Source organism: Somniosus microcephalus, chromosome 8 (genome assembly GCF_052327205.1).
Source record: "Somniosus microcephalus isolate GS21.2 chromosome 8, FLI_Smic_1.0, whole genome shotgun sequence".
NCBI lineage: Eukaryota > Metazoa > Chordata > Chondrichthyes > Squaliformes > Somniosidae > Somniosus > Somniosus microcephalus.
Window position 1 is genome coordinate 32,102,833 of NC_140994.1, and position 17,391 is coordinate 32,120,223.

Consider the following 17,391-nt stretch of genomic DNA (forward strand, 5'->3'; position numbering starts at 1 on the left):
TTTTTTTTTTAAAAACACTTACAAAGACAGTTAATTCTAAGATCATTTAAATTAACATATTATGCATTATATACTAGTATAAATAATATGGGTAACACGATCCTGTTTGTCTAACAACCAGGTACATTCACTAGTATTTTACATTAAAATTCCAATGTAAAATTTATTTAGGACAAGTGCAAAGTGCTGCACATAGGAATGGAAAATGGGTGACACAGGTATTCCAAGAATGGTACTGAAAGAGCCAAATATGAAATTGAGACCCCTAGGAGTCTTCATAGTCTTAGCATTCAACACATCCAACCATTATAAAGCAGCAACCAACAAAGCAACTACAGCTTGAAACAGTAAAGTACAACTCAAAAAGTCATGGTCTGGTCAGGCTGCATGTTGAGTAGTGTCCAGTTCTAGTCAGAGACATTAGGGGCAGGCATTCAAGCACTGGAGTCATGAGACCCAAAGTCTGGAGAAATCTGGGCTCATTAGCCTTGAATGGAGCAAGAAATGATCTTATTGAAGTAGATACAAGATGGTAAACACAGAAAAATAAATCCCAAAAATATTTCAAACTAAACTGTGAGGAAGAACAAGGGAACACAGGGACAAACTAGTAAAAGGCAAATTTAGAACAGACATCAGGAAGTTCTTCGGCGAAGAGTGAATAATAGAATAGACTCCCAAATATAACGGAGATGAAAACCCTGAAACCATTTAAGAAACAATTGGGATGTTGCAAAGGGGTGGCTTTCGGGTCTTTTTGAACGGATTAACAAAGATGGGACAAAGATGGCCTTGATTGCCTTTAAATATGACTTGTAACTCTCAATTCAATAACTCTCTGAAGTTCTTAATCCAAGTAATTTCATATAAATGTGAATCATGTCAATCTTACAATAAAAATGTTTAAATTGCTTACACTGCTGTGGTCTTCAGTTGATACAGATGGAGACAAGATAGGGCAAATTGCTTGATGTTGCTTTCTTCGTTCTATATAAAAAAAAAGTTCAGTGAATTTAAAAATCATTGGCTTGCGAGGCCACTAGTCCACAGCCCAAAACCACCTATAGTTTCGCACCACTGGTCTGTAAATGAGCAGGTTCACTCAGAAACCATGCTGCAACTGCAAAGTGTTTAACACTGGCCCTGGAACTTAATTGAACCTGCTCTCCCTCTTTTCTTGTCCTTCCTTCTTTTGTTTTGTTTTTAAATGCCTTAACACAGGTACCTAGAACCGAATGATCTACTCATGGGCACGTGACTATTCTAGGGCAAATAACATGTAAGAAAATCAATTTGAATATTAAAAATATAAAAGGGGAGGCAAAAAAAGCAAGGCTAAGAGATGGTAGGAAGAAAGACTGGTAAATAACAAAGGGAAGCATTACATAAGTAAAATGGTGTGTAGGGCCTATTAGAGATGAAAAGGGAAATCTGATGGAAAACGTGGGAGAAGGAAACCGAAAGGTGTACACAGAAGAGTGTAGCAGTGGGAATGAAAGGGGAGCTGGGGCAGTTAAATAGGATAACTACAGACAAGAAAATACTAAAAAATTAGAGAAACTCAAAGTGGAAAAGGCACTGATGGTATCCTCTACAATACAACAGTGACTACACATCACAAAGTACTTCATTGGCTGTTAAGCACTTTGGGACGTCCCGAGATCTTGAAAGGTGCTTCATAAATTTCAAATACTATGGGGAGTCAGAGGACAGAGGCTTGGAGTACAACGTTTTAAACATCCCTGGTAATTGAAGCTGTGCCAAAGGACTACAACACCTCTGTTCAATAAAGGATAAAGGGACAAATCAGGTACTTCTAGAGCAGGTAAATGAAAGGTTAAAACTTAATGCGGGGAAATACGAGGTGATATTCTTCCTTTCAAATTGTAAGGAGACCCAATATAGACTAAATGATAAAACTTTAAAAAGGGAGAGAAGCAAGAGACTTAAGGATTCAGATACACAATTTTTGTCATGATGTTCTCCAACTTTCAAAGATATTTTTTAAAAATCATGTGGTATTTTATAAATAGATGTACCAAGTATAGAAACCAAGAAATAATGCTAAACCTACACAAACCACTGGTTAGGCCAGTTTTGGGCACCTACTATAGAAAGAATGTTAAGGTCATGGAGGGTACAAAAGAGGCTCACTAAGATGATACCAAGCATGAGACATAATTTTGTAGAAACTAGGGCTTTTTTCATTGCAGCACAGAAGGTTAAGAGGCTCCAAATTATGAAGGGCTTTTAGAAGATAAATAGGGTGATGTGCCTCAATAAATCTGAGACTCGATGTTAGCGAAACAAAACAAGGCTTTTATTGACTTAGAAGGTAACACACAGGAGAGGGGTATCTTCCATCCAGAGCTCTGCCGTACTGGATGTGCTGCAGGCTGGGCCAGCTTACATAGGGGCCAGGTATGGGCGGAGCCCTACACATAGTACAATACAATGGCGAGGAAACAGAACAGAGGTAAGGGAAATGAAACTGAAACCAACCAGTCACAGGCAGTGATGAATGGAATATTTCATCACATAGGGAAAATCTATTTCCACTGGTTGGTTAGTTGTTAACTAGGGGACATAAATTTAAATAATCAAACAGAACAACAAGAGAGGTTAGATGTTTTAATGCAGGGGACTGTTGGGGCATAGAATGCTCTACCACAGTCATGGAAGGAGAATTCATAACAGCTTTTAAAAATGAAGTGGATAAATATTTGAAAAAATTAAAAAGGCTACAAAGGGCAGGAAAATGGGACTAAGTAACTAGTTCTTTCAGAGCGACGACACAGGCATGATGGACCAAATGGTCTCCTTCTGTTGTAAAATTCTGTTATTTGGTGACATTCTCATCATCCAGTGCAATAATCCTCTTCAAAAGTATGAAACAAGATGCATAATATTTAAAACATTCTTCCCAATGCTTTCCTTTAACACATATCTTAAGGACAGCAGAAAGGAAATGCTTTCAAGTTAAAATTTACAATACATACATGCATAGAACACTGAAGGGGCACACGGAGATAAACTGCTGCTCAATCAGCTGGGGTGTTCTGCAACATGGGTCTCAGGAAAAAGGCAGCAGCACCAGATTATGAGGGTCAGGTAGCTGATCATTACAATAGATTGGGGCAGCAGTGAGGGGAGAAAGAAAGGGGAATCACCTAAGTAACTCACCCAGACACCCGAATAAGTATTGTAGGCAAATAGCCAACACTGCACTAGTGGAGCAAGGAAGTATACAATAAGGACAGCACTTCCATCTCTGTTTTCTATTGCATGTGGATTACAACAGAACAAAGAATATGACACTAAACACTTCAGATATTTAAATTAGTCATAAATCCTGTAAATGTCTAATGAAAACTACAATTTTTTAATTCTCAGGATATAGGCATCGCTAACAAGGCCATCATTTATTGCACATCCCTAGTTGCCCTTAAGGTGGTGGTAGTGAGTCTTCTTCTTGAACATCTACAGTTATGTAGTGAAGGTCTTCCCACATTGCTGTTAGGTAGGGGGTTCCAGGATTTTGGCCCAACGTCAATAAAGGAACAGCAATACATGTCCAAGTCATGTTGGTGTACAACTTGGCGGGGAATCTGGAGGTGATGGTGTTCTTACGCACCTGCTGCCCTTGTCCTTCTAGCTGGTGGAGGTTGCAGGTTTAAGAGATACTGCCGAAGAAGCCTTGGTGAGTTGCTGCCGTGCACCCTGCAACTAGTACACACTGCAGGCACAGTGCATTAGTGGTGGAGGGAGTGGATGCAGAGTTGTTAACAAAAATCACAAATGCATGGAACTATAACAATTTGCAATTATACAGTACTTTTAAATGTTGAAAAATATCCCAAAGCGCTTCACAGAACCATAATCATAAAGTGCCATTATTCACAATATTATTTGAATAACCAAAACAGATACATGGTGAAAGGAATCTTAGGTAAAATATAATGCAATACAAAACTGAAAGATAACCTTACGTTCTCCAGTTGCCTCCTACATTTCAAAACGGAGTCTGACAATTTCAGGAGTTTACATTTCCCATTTATGTAACTCAAATGCTCAGGGTATAAATAGACACGGCACACAATCTCGCTAGATTTCTTGTTTTAATCAAATTTTTGTCTCCCCAAAGTTGTATAATAAATGTTCCACATTTAATAAATGTCTCATTTTATTACAACAGCAGAATTAAATCAAGTTCTTAATCACAGTATATAAGCAATTACCTTCAATGTCAAAATTTTGCTGAATTTCTCCATTCATTTGTAGCAATAATGCAGTTTTATTTTTTTCATTGATGCTACCTCCACCCAATCTATTAGCTTTTGACTGGTGGGCAGGATCGGCAAAGTATTCCTTGGCTAACTCACAAAAATTGAAATTTCTCTTTTTTGGTAAGCTGGCACTTCCATCTTCTAACATAGATTTACTAATTGTAAAATTAGGATATAAACGTTCATTTATGAGGACTTCCGCGGCACAATCCAAGGTGCCTTCTGTCTTATAAACGATGCCACTTTTTTTAATCTCCTTTTTGGATTTCTGTTGTCGGAACTTCGCAGTATCAAGTTTGGAATAATTATTTTTTTCAGACATCTCTCTGGGAGATGATAATCCTTATTATCTCAAAACACCTGAAAGTTAAAAACAGTAAGTTTACAAAGCGATATGCATGGTTAAGTATATTACACTGATCACACAGGTAGCACAGAGATCCACACTTCAACTTGACAAATGACTAGCAGAGTGGCCCAATGGCATTTTTCCAAAGTGATGTCACAAAATCTCACTGCAATGCTCGTCAATGATTTGATTTGCTGTTTATGTGGAAAAAAAGGACAGAATACAATCCCTCAAAAGATTAAAAGCTCTGTGATCCCTTCTAAAAGAATTTATTCACCCACTATAAACCAATTAACCAAATTATAGACCAATCACGAAAGGAAAAACTTAAACCAATAGTAACAATCATATATAAATCGCCCGGAATTTGCGATCAGCAGTGAAGCGAAGGCATTCGCTGCTGGCCCCGAAGTACGCTTTGCACAAGGATCTCGCGATCCCGTGTCGAGAACTTCAGGTTTTCCGACCTTCAATTCAAATCAACGGAAGTTAATGGGGATCCCCTTGTGCAAACTGCTGTGACGTCAACAGGTTGTCTAAGCAGCCAATCAAAACAGAGAATTCGCACACAGCGCACAAGGTGGTGAGAAAGCTCTTAAAATTCTACCTTTTTAAAAATGTTAAGAGATAGCAAAACAAAAATTAGGGCTCTCACATGAGGAAAAGACAAACCTGAAAAAGATGGCCAAACTTTAAAAAAAAAATGTTTAAACATTTTGGAAAAGTTTCTTAAAAATTTACATTTTTATTAAAATGGACAAACTTCACACTGCACAAAATTAAAATTAGTTTTCCAGGCCCTTAACATTTGTTTAGCAGTAATAACACTGTTAAAACCCCAGTTACACCTAATCCCTTTGGGCTAACTTTTAGTGGGGAATTTAACAGCGCACGTACTGTGGAAGGAATGCACAGTAAGCCAGTCAAAAGTCTGAAGGGTGCAGCGGGGAAGTAAGTCTGGAGGTTACAGGGGTAGGGTGGAGTGAAGCCATGAAAGGATTTGAAGATGAAAATTATAAATTTAATATGCTGGGAGGGAGCCAGTTTAAGTCCATGAGGACTCGGGTAATGCACAAACAAGGCAGAATGCAAGGCATATGAGCAGCTATTTTCTGGGCAATTTGGAGCTGATTAGAGGGGCATGTAACAAGGGTAATACAGTGATCATGGGGGACTTTAAACTACATATAGACTGGGCAAACCAAATTTGCAGTAAAAGTGTGGAGAATGAATTCATGGAATGTATGCAACTAGGGAACAGGCTATTTTAGATCTAGTATTGTGCAATGAGAAAGGGTTAATTAATAAACGTGTAAAAGGGGCGTTTAGGGAAGAGTGACCATAATATGACAGAATTTTATATTGAGTTTGAAAGTGATGTAGTTAAATCCAAAACTAGGGTCTTAAATCTAAAAGCAAAACTACGTAGGTATGAGGGGCAAGTTGGCTACAGTAGATTGGGAAATGACATTAAAAGGTATGACGGTTATAGGTATAATGGCTAGCATTTAAAGAGTTGATACATAATTTACAACAAAGCAAGAGGCTTATAATTTTGCCAAAAAGAGTAGCAAGCCTGAGGATTGGGAGGATTTTAGAATTCAGCAAAGGAGGACCAAGAAATTGATATAGAAAGGGAAAATAAAATGACAGTAAACTAGCGAGACATAAAAACAGACTGTAAAAGCTTCTATAGGTATGCAAAAAGGAAAAGACTAGCAAAAGTAAATGTGGATCCCTTACAGGCTGAGACAGGAGAAGTTATAATGGGGAATAAGGAAATGGCAGAGAAATTAAACAAATACTTTGTGTGTCTTCACGGAAGAAGACGCAAAAAACTTCCCAAAAATAGTGGAGAACCAAGGCTCTAGTGAGAATAAGGAACTGAAAGAAATTAGTATTAGTAAAATAATAGTACTGGAGAAATTAATGGGACTGAAAGCTGATAAATCCCCTGGACATGATGGCCTACATCCTAGGGTGTTAAAAGAGGTGGCTATAGAGATAGTGGATGCATTGGTTGTCATTTTCCAAAATTCCATTGATTCTGGAACGGTTCCCATAGATTGGAAGGTAGCAAATGTAACCCCACTGTTTAAGAAAGGAGGGAGAGAAAACATTGAACTACAGACCAGTTAGCCTGACAACAGTAGTAGGGAAAATGCTAGAATCTATTATTAAGGACATGGTAACAGTACACTTAGAAAATAATAATAGGATTGGGCAGACTCAACACGGATTTATGAAAGGGAAATCGTGTTTGACAAATATATTAGAGTTTTTTGAGGTAGTAACTAGCAGAATAGATAAGGGAGAACCAGTGGATGAGGTGTATTTGGATTTTCAGAAGGGATTCGATAAGGTGCCACACAAGAGGTTATTAAACAAAATTAGGGTTCATGGGATTGGGGGTAATATACTAGCGTGGATTGGTTAACGGACAGAAAACAGAGAGTAGGAATAAACGGGTCATTTTCGGGTTGGCAGGCTGTAACTAGTGGGGTACCGCAAGGATCAGTGCTTGGGCCTCAGCTATTCACAATCTACATCAATGATTTGGATGAGGGGACCAAATGTAATATATCCAAGTTTGCTGATTATACAAAGCTGGGTGGGAATATAAGTTGTGAGGAAGATACAAGGAGGCTTCAAGGGGATATAGACAGGCTAAGTGAGTGGGCAAGAACATGGCAAAGACTAAGAGTAAAGACATCTTACTGCAATTATATAGGGCCCTGGTGAGACCACACCTGAAGTATTGTGTACAGTTTTGGTCTCCTTACCTAAGGAAGGATATACTTAGAGGGAGTGCAACGAAGGTTCACCAGACTGGTTCCTGAGGTGGGGAGATTGTCCTATGAGGACAGATTGAGTAGACTAGGCCTATATTCTTGAGTTTAAAAGAATGAGAGGTGATCTCATTGAAACATACAAAATTCCTACAGGGCTTGACAGGGTAGATGCAGGGAGGATGTTTCCCCTGGCTGGGGAATTCAGGGGTCAAACTCCCAGAATAAGGAGTTGGCCATTTAGGACTGAGATGAGGAGAAATTTCTTCACTCAGAGGGTGGTGAACCTTTGGAATTCTCTACCCCAGAGGGCTGTGGAGGCTCAGTCGTTGAGTATATTCAAGGCAGAGATTGGTAGATTTTTGAATATTAAGAGAGAGTCAAGGGATATGGGGATAGTGCAGGAAAGTGGAGATGAGGTAGAAGATCAGCCATGATCTTATTGAATGGCAGAGCAGGCTCGAGGGGTCAAATGGCCTACTCCTGCTCCTATTTCTTATGTTCTTATGATTGTAAGGAAGTGCCCCAAAAATGGAGCTTTCAATAATCCTGCTGAACTCTGGGTAAATGAAGACTTAATGCCTTAGTCTGAAGACAAAGGTCCTTCACAACCTGAGCTGGTAGACGTAGGTTGTCAAGGTCACAAACTTAGAGATAACATACGGCAGGAGTGACTCAAAAGAATGTCACTTATCTGGCGTTGTTCAGTTCTTTTGGTATTGAAAAGTTGGAAAAACTACCAATCACCAGCCAGCTAGCATGTATGGATTTGATTTATAGTTAAAAATGGTTCACTACAAGGCTTTGACAAGTGTCTAAGACAATCAACACCAAGCTGAACCCCTGCAGTTACATGAGTTATCCTAGATGGCCAACTATCTTCATTTTGATATTAAATGTACAAAAGACGGTGTTTGTAACACCCAAAACAAAACAGACATAGAAACATAGATAGACATAGAAGATAGGAGCAGGAGTAGGCCATTCGGCCCCTCGAGCCTGTTCCGGCATTTAATGAGATCATGGTGGATCATCCAAATTCAGTACCCTGTCCCTGCTTTCTCCCCATATCCCTTGATCTCTTTAGCCTTAAGAAATATATCTAACTCCTTCTTGAATATACAGTATTTAATAAGTTGGCGTCAACTGCCTTCTGTGGTAGAGAATTCCACAGGTTCACCTCTCTCTGGGTGAAGAAATTCCTCCTCATCTCAGTCCTAAATGGCTTACCCCTTATCCTTAGACTGTGACCCCTGGTTCTGGACTCCCCCGCCATCGGGAACATCCTTCCTGCATCTAGTCTGTCTAGTCCTGTCTGTCTGTTTAGACAGACAGAGGTTACAAGAGTTAAGAAAGACTTGAATAGATCTGGAGAAGAGTACAGAAGGTAAAAGGAAAGAACAGATTGCTAAGCGAGACTGCCAAGCAGAGAAAATATTAAAGGTAAGACAGGTTGCATAAACTTGGTTAGTGTTCACTTGAGTTTAGATGGTTGAGTGGTGTTCTAATTGAGGTCTTTAAAGTGATTCGATAGGATAGATAGTGAGAAACTATTTCCTCTGGTGGGGATATCCACAAGGGGGCATAATATTAAAATTAGAGCTTGGTTATTTTGGGGTGAAATCAAAGCATTTTTATTTTTCCACACAATGGGTTGTGGAAATCTGGAACTCGCATCAAAAGGCTGGGGATGCTGGGTCAATTGACTTTTTCCAAGAGTGAGAATGATAGATTTTTGTTATGAGAGGGTATTAAAAGATATGGAGCAAAGGTGGGTAAATGGAATTGAGGTACAGATCAGCCATAACCTAATTAAATCACTGAATGGCCTACCTCTTTTTATGTTTGACCGTTTGTCATCAACTCCCCAGCCAAAGGAAAGTCTCTTCCTATTGCCCCAATCAACATGCTTGATAATTGTAAAAATCTTCATTAAATTTCCTCTTCTCTGATGCAATGGAATTAGTCCCAATCAATCCTCTCATTACTATAGTTTCTCGTCCCAGATATTATCCTGGTGAATCTGCACTGTACATTTCCTATGGCTTGAATGTCCTTTCTATAATGCAGTGTCGTCCAATGGAAATTGCTGACTAGCCACAAATGTGGCTACTGTATGTTGACACCATTATAGCCACATTCACTAATTTTGGTGGACACATCTTACAGGAAACTCTTATCCGGCACCGATGGGACCGCCGTGGTGCCGGTTCATCAAAAATTCCGGATAACCGAGAGCTATAGTAAAAGATACGGAGAGATGAGAGCTCCGTATAAAGCAACAAACCCTGTTGCTTAGCAACAGGTGCAGAACAATGGCCACAAGTTCCAAGCGTCTCTGTAGCTTAGCAACAGCTGCAGCCACACCCGATTGCACAGCAACAGATCGAGGAAGGCAAGTAATATGAAGTAAAACTTACCTGAACCTACTCCTGAATTTTGCCGGTTAACCGAAATTTCCGGTTATTTAGGTGCCGGTAAATCGAGAGTTTCCTGTACATACTCACACACACAATACAAGTAAATGTGTATACAGGAAACTTTGGTTTATCCGGAGGTTGTATGTCCGGAAACCTCGATCTAACGGCAGAAATCAGCAGCCGTTTTGTTAGGTTTTTTTTTTTTTTTTTTAAAAACAGTCAGTCTCTGGAAAGCCTCTCTGAAGCTGTTGCTAAGCTACAGAGACGCTTCCAAGGTATGGGCCGACTGTTTACATGCTGTTGCTAAGCAACAGTGTTTACATGCTGTTGCTAAGCAACAGTGTTTGTTGTCAGATACGGAGATGAAAACCTCCGCATCCTTCAACATTAGCGCTGGTCTGTCCGGAAGTTTTCATAGATCGGCATCACGCCGGTCCCGGATATCGCGAAGTTTCCTGTATTTACTTAAACATCTACCACCATTCTGTAACCAAGGAAATAAAGCAACTCAATGGTCAAAAAAAACACGCACACTGATTTTTCGTCTTACCATTTTACTGAAAGCAGAAAAAGGTTAATATACACATCCCTCGCCATGCGAATAAGAGCACTGAGATCACATGCTCAATGATAACTTTTGATCATTTTTTTATTTACTAATCAGAAATGCAATTAGCCACATATGGCTAGTGCTAACATATCGGACAACACTGCTATAACGGGGCACGCAAAACTGCACACAGTGGTCTAACCACTGTCTAGCATAGATTTTCTTACCTCTAGTCTTGTACACTATGTCCCTATTTATAAAATCAGAATCGTATTGGCCTTTTATGCCTTTATGCACCTGCACTCGAACTTTCAGCAAATATGTATTTGAACCCTTGGGTGTCTGTTCATCCACACCCTTTAGCTCGTTCCATTAATTATATGTTCCATTTTTGATAGTTCTAATAAGCTTTCCTCACTTTGACCACATGCATAAACTTTATCCCAGTCTTAGGATAGTGAAAATTATCCAGTGTTACTGCTCTGTTGCTCTTGCATATCTCTCAATTATCTGCTAATCTCTCTCTCATCTCTACTGTTTACTGGACTCTAATACACGGCAACTATATAATTTTCCTTCCAATTCCTTAACTCTATCCATAAGGATTTTGTCTTGATGCAACCCCCCCTAGGAGATCCCTACGTTCTAGCCCTGTGATAGAATCCTCCATTGATATTGCTACCACAACCATTTTCTGATTTCTACTGAAATTATAAATCAGGAATATCAAGTTCCCAGTCCTGTCCAAACCCAAGTAATGTCCATTATAGCTACTATAGCATATCCTTCCATAGTTATGAATGTTTTTAACTCTCCAATTTTGTTCGATTGCTTTGTATATTCACCACTAATTGTCCACCTGGTTAGTGGGATCCATGCACTCAGTGATCAGGCCCAAGGTTTTAGATCCATCGGAAATGTCTGCTCTTTGCATATGCCAAGAGCTTAAGGCTGCCTTCACATGTTGTTTTCTTGTGGGTCAGGCCTAAGCATCCAAGACATGGGTTGTGGCTATTTGACACTATGAAGATCCATGTGCAATTGTGCCAGTATTCATAGGCAACTTTAGTTGAAGCCAAAATTGAAAAATTAAATATCTATTACACCACAACTATGAACTTCTAATACGCCAAGGTGCTGAGACAAGTCATAATGGGCACACAGTACACACAGGAGCAAATGTCACAAGGCTGGGAAAAAAGTACTAACTTGGTGGAAAGATTCAGACACCTTTTATACTATAAGCCTATCACACAGTCACCAAAATCTAAAAAGGAAGCCCATCTCTTTGAGCAATGTGCTCCTAGAACATTGTATTACGGTCCTCTGCTGTAACATGTGGATGCGACCTATGGATATAGAGCTGGATGGACCCAGAGCCAGGCGGGTGGACCGGTGGACCCAGAGCCAGGCGGGTGGACCCAGAGCCAGGCGGGTGGACCGGTGGACCCAGAGCCAGGCGGGTGGACCGGTGGACCCAGAGCCAGGCGGGTGGACCCAGAGCCAGGCGGGTGGACCGGTGGACCCAGAGCCAGGCGGGTGGACCGGTGGACCCAGAGCCAGGCGGGTGGACCGGTGGACCCAGAGCCAGGCGGGTGGACCGGTGGACCCAGAGCCAGGCGGGTGGACCGGTGGACCCAGAGCCAGGCGGGTGGACCGGTGGACCCAGAGCCAGGCGGGTGGATTCAGAGCCAGGCGGGTGGACCCAGAGCCAGGCGGGTGAACCGGTGGACCCAGAGCCAGGCGGGTGGACCCAGAGCCAGGCGGGTGGACCGGTGGACCCAGAGCCAGGCGGGTGGACCGGTGGACCCAGAGCCAGGCGGGTGGACCCAGAGCCAGGCGGGTGGACCGGTGGACCCAGATGGACGGACGGATGGATAGAGCCAGGTGGATGGACGGATGGCTACAGAGCCAGGTGGATGGGCGGATGGATACAGAGCCGGGTGGATGGGCGGATGGATACAGAGCCAGGTGGCTGGACGGATGGATACAGAGCCAGGTGGACAGACGGATGGATACAGAGCCAGGCGGATGGATGGATACAGAGCCAGGTGGCTGGACGGATGGACAGAGAGCCAGGTGGACGGACGGATGGATACAGAGCCAGGCGGACAGACGGATGGATACAGAGCCAGGTGGCTGGACGGACGGACAGAGAGCCAGGTGGACGGACGGATGGATACAGAGCCAGGCGGACAGACGGATGGATGGATAGATACAGAGCCAGGCGGATGGACGGGCGGATACAGAGCCAGGTGGATGGGCGGACGGATACAGAGCCAGGTGGATGGACGGACGGATGGATACAGAGCCAGGCGGACGGACGGATGGATGGATACAGAGCCAGGCGGACGGACGGATGGATACAGAGCTGGGCGGATACAGAGCCAGGCGGATGGACGGGCGGATACAGAGCCAGGCGGACGGACGGATGGATACAGAGCCAGGTGGATGGACGGATCGATACAGAGCCAGGTGGACGGACGAATGGATACAGAGCCAGGCGGACGGACGGATACAGAACCAGGTGGACGGACAGATGGATGGATACCGAGCCAGGTGGATGGACGGATGGATGGAGACCGAGCCAGGTCGATGGACGGATGGATACAGAGCCAGGTGGATGGACGGATGGATACAGAGCCAGGTGGATGGACGGATGGATACAGAGCCAGGTGGATGGACGGATGGATACAGAGCCAGGTGGATGGACGGATGGATACAGAGCCAGGTGGATGGACGGATGGATACAGAGCCAGGTGGATGGACGGATGGATACAGAGATAGGTGGATGGATACAGAGCCAGGTGGATGTGGTGTATTTGGATTTTCAGACGGCATTTGATAAGGTGCCACACAAGAGGTTATTAAACAAAATTAGGTCTCATGGGATTGGCCGTAATATACTACAGGAAACTTTGTATTATCCGGAGGTTAACTGTCCGGAATGCTCGAGCCACCGGCAAAAATCAGGAGCCATTTCGTTAGGGTTTTTTTTCTTTTCGTTGCTTTTTTCTCAACAGTCAGGCTCTGCAAGGTCTCGCTGAAGCTGTTGCTAAGCTAGAGAGACGCTTGCAAGGTACGGCCGACTGTTTAGAAGCTGTTGCAGGGTTTGTTGCCAGATACAGAGCTCAAAATCTCCGTATGTTTCAACATTAGCGCTGGTTTGTCCGGCAGTTTTGATGGGACGGCAACAGCTCGGTCCAGTCGGTGCCGGATAGCACAAAGTTTCCTGTAGCATGAATTGAGGACTGGTTAACAGACAGAAAACAGAGAGTAGGAATAAACTGGTCATTTTCAGGCTGGCAGGCTGTAACTAGTGGGGTACCGCAAAGATCAGTGCTTGGGCCTCAGCTGTTCACAATCTACATCAATGATTTGGATGAGGGGACCAAATGAAATATATCCAAGTTTGCTGATGATTGAAAGCTAGGTGGGAATGCAAGTTGTGAGTAAGATACAAAGAGGCTTCATGGGGATATAGACAAGCTAATTGAGTGGGCAAAAACCATGGCAAATGGAATATAAATGTAGTGAAATGTGAAGTTATCCACTTTGGTAGGAAAAATAAAAAAGCAGAGTATTTTTTAAAATGGTGAGAGATTGGGAAATTTGGGTGTTCAGAGGGACCTAGGTGTCCTTGTACACAAATCATTGAAAGTTAACATGCAGTTACAGCAAGTAATTAAGCAAATGGTATGTTGGCCTTTATCACAAGAGGATTTGAGTATAAAAGAGTAAAGACATCTTACTGCAATTATATAGGGCCCTGGTGAGACCACACCTGGAGTATTGTGTAGTTTTGGTCTCCTTACCTAAGGAAGGATATACTTGCCATAGAGGGAGTGCAACAAAGGTTCACCAGACTGGTTCCTGAGATGGGGGGGGGATTGTCCTATGAGGAGAGATTGAGTAGACTAGGCCTATATTCGAGAGTTCAGAAGAATAAGAGGTGATCTCATTGAAACATACAAAATTCTTACAGTACTTGACAGGGTAGATGCAGGGAGGATGTTTCCCCTGGCTGGGGAGTCTAGAACCAGGGGTCACGGTCTCAGAATAAGGGGTCGGCCATTTAGGACTGAGATGAGGAGAAATTTCTTCACTCAGAGGGTGGTGAGCCTTTGGAATTCTCCACCCAAGAGGGCTGTGGAGGCTCAGTCGTTGAGCATATTCAAGACAGAGATCGATAGATTTTTGAATATTAAGGGAATCAAGAGATAGTGCAGGAAAGTGGAGTTGAGGTAGAAGATCAGCCAAGAACTTATTGAATGGCGGAGCAGGCTCAAGGGGCCGAAAGGCCTACTCCTGCTCTTATTTCTTATGTTTATATAAATTGCCCATGTGTTCAGTGCCAAAGACCATTACCTACAAACAGGGTTATGACTTTATACAGGTAATGGGCCATAATTTGCTATGGCAGGGCATCTTATGGTATCTGCCATTAGTTAGACTTGCCCTTGCAGGTTCAGATTTTTCCATTTTTTGCGTGGCAAGTTTCCAACAGTGCATCGCAGCGAGGGAAACCGGGCATCTGGGACCTGAGTGAACGAGGCAAGCAACTGTATATCTCCTTAACCTATCAGATTGAACGATTGGGAAATAAACAGCACAAGGACTGAGAAGGAAGTGTAAATTAAACTTGGTGAATTCAATGTCAAATCAGGTACAGGAAGAGAAATTGTAATGTCCGTGTGTAATTGAGACACGGACTGCAGAAGTTGGTTATAACATGTGTTTACTGAATGGAGACAAAACTGGAACTACTATACAAAGTTACTACACAGGCTTATATACAGGGGTGGTCACTACTGGTACTGCAGTATACAGGGGCTGCAGAATATAGTTCCTTCTTCATCAAGGTACATACACTACAGAAATAATGAGGGACAAGAAAGAATGGATTACGAGAGAGACAAAAAGATAAAAACAAATTTTCACAATTAAATTTTACATTTTTTTTAAATCTCCAACAATGAATGCCTGAAGGAATGAGACTGCATACTTGTAAATAGTAATTTTCAGTGCCAGAGCTTGTTTTATTTACTGCCAAACACTTACCACATCGTTAAACGGGTGCTAAGACCAAAGTGGAGGAGACTTGACTTTCTGTGGCGAGTTTAGTTTGTAATTACTGTGCAAATAATAGGAACTACTTGCCATTCAATGCATTTCAATGGTGAGGCAGACAACGAGATGCCGTTTTCACGCAGGGGAGCAGCACAACTCAGACAGCAACATTTGGATTTTGCATTTAACGGTGCATCTGCCCTTTGCCTGAAGTTGCTGTAGCATTTGTGCATAAAAAACCAGCGAGCACCATTCGCCTCAGTTATTTTGACAGTAAATAGGTGGAAATTATTCTTCAATATGGAATTTTTTAGAGACACAACAAAGGGTTAACTTCGCCAACCTTTAGAGCTAGGATACTCCCGGACCTAATTTCTAACTCTGCAAGGCCAGAGGCCAGTGAAAAAATCCTTACACCACCAACTGACTCCCCACAAACACCGGGAAAATTTTTAAAAAGGTAAATCCCAAACTGTCATGTCCAGTTCATGTAGTTTTTTTTTGGAGAGAAAAAAATGGAAATAATTCCAAACCATTTAAATCGGTTTCCCTTACCAGCGTGAAACGAAATTCATGTCAAATAAACCCCACCCAACAGCACCTTTTATATAAGCTCGCCTCCTTTTACCGTCAATACAGCATCGCAACGTTGGAACGAGCCATCAAACAAAGGTATACCCGGCGCGGGAGGATTGGGCGCTTTTACCGTCAGTCGCTGGGACCGGGAAAAACCGCCGCCCGCACTCCAACACGTGCTCCCACCCGCGACTCCCACTGCGCATGCGGCAAGCATGGCGCCCCCACCCCACCTTGCCACAGGTTTCAATAATCAATTTTTTTTTAAAAACCTTGCTTGAATGTAATTCTTTTACTCAATGCATACCCCACCCCCGCCGCCGCAAAAAAAGTTTCCCCACACAGACCCTCACCATAAGTCATTTCTAGTTGGTTCCATCTAAGGTCACATCCCGTAGGAAATTAAAAAAAATGCTGGAAATAGCAGGACAGGTAGCATTTTCTGGTTTTTTTTTATTTCAGATTCCAGCATCTGCAGTATTCTGCTGTTGTGCTATTGGATGTTCCCAATGGCCGGGGAGTCCAGAACCAGGGGTCACAGTCTAAGGATAAGGGGTAAGCCATTTAGGACAGAAATGAGGAGGAATTTCTTCACCCAGAGAGTGGTGAACCTGTGGAATTCTCTACCACAGAAGGCAGTAGAGGCCAATTCATTAAATATATTCAAGAAGGAGTTGGATATATTTCTTAAGGCTAAAGGGATCAAGGGGTATGGGGAGAAAGCAGGGACCGGGTACTGAATTTGGATGATCAGCCATGATCACATTGAATGGCGGAGCAGGCTCGAGGGGCCGAATGGCCTACTCCTGCTCCTATCTTCTATGTTTCTATGTTCCTGCAGGATCGGTAGAACAGAAAGAAAGACTTGCATTTATATGGCGCCTTTCACGGCCGCCGGACATCCCAAAGTGCTTTACAGCCAATGAAGTACTTTTTGAAGTGTAGCCACTGTTGTAATGTAGGAAACGCGGCAGCCAATTTGCACACAGCAAGCTCACACAAACAGCGATGTGTCAATGACCAGATAATCTGTTTTTGTTATGTTGATTGAGGGATAAATATTGACCAGGACACCAGGGATAACTCCCCTGCTCTGCTTCAAAATAGTGCCATGGGATCTTTTACTCCCTTAATACTGCACTGGAGTGTCAGCCTAGATTTATTGTGCACAAGTCTCTGGAGTGGGACTTAAACCTACAACCTCCTAACTCCGAGCTGAGGGTGCTACCAACTGAGCCACAACTGACACTATTTAATCCCACATCTATCTTTAAACTTTTTTGCTCCAAATATCTTTCCCTTAATCTCCCCCCATTATAAACGTGCCCCAGTCAAGAGGCTGATAAGTAGA

General features: G+C 42.5%; 1 protein-coding gene across 4 annotated transcripts in view; it reads right to left on the bottom strand.

Moving 5' to 3' along the window:
* Window positions 1-16,189, bottom strand: part of tdrd1 (tudor domain containing 1) — a 128,611-nt gene extending 112,422 nt beyond the window's left edge. The window contains exons 1-3 of one of the 4 annotated variants that reach the window (XM_085994444.1): window positions 16,093-16,189; window positions 4,239-4,646; window positions 917-987 (exon numbers count right to left, since the gene is read on the bottom strand). In XM_085994444.1, coding sequence (XP_085850570.1) covers window positions 917-987; window positions 4,239-4,608 — 441 coding nt within the window. In that variant the 5' untranslated portion in view covers window positions 4,609-4,646; window positions 16,093-16,189. Of the gene's footprint in view, window positions 1-916; window positions 988-4,238; window positions 4,647-16,019 lie in introns of all 4 variants that reach the window. The other 3 variants (XM_085994442.1, XM_085994443.1, XM_085994445.1) reach the window with 3 other exon arrangements.
* Between the last annotated feature and the right edge of the window lie 1,202 nt (window positions 16,190-17,391).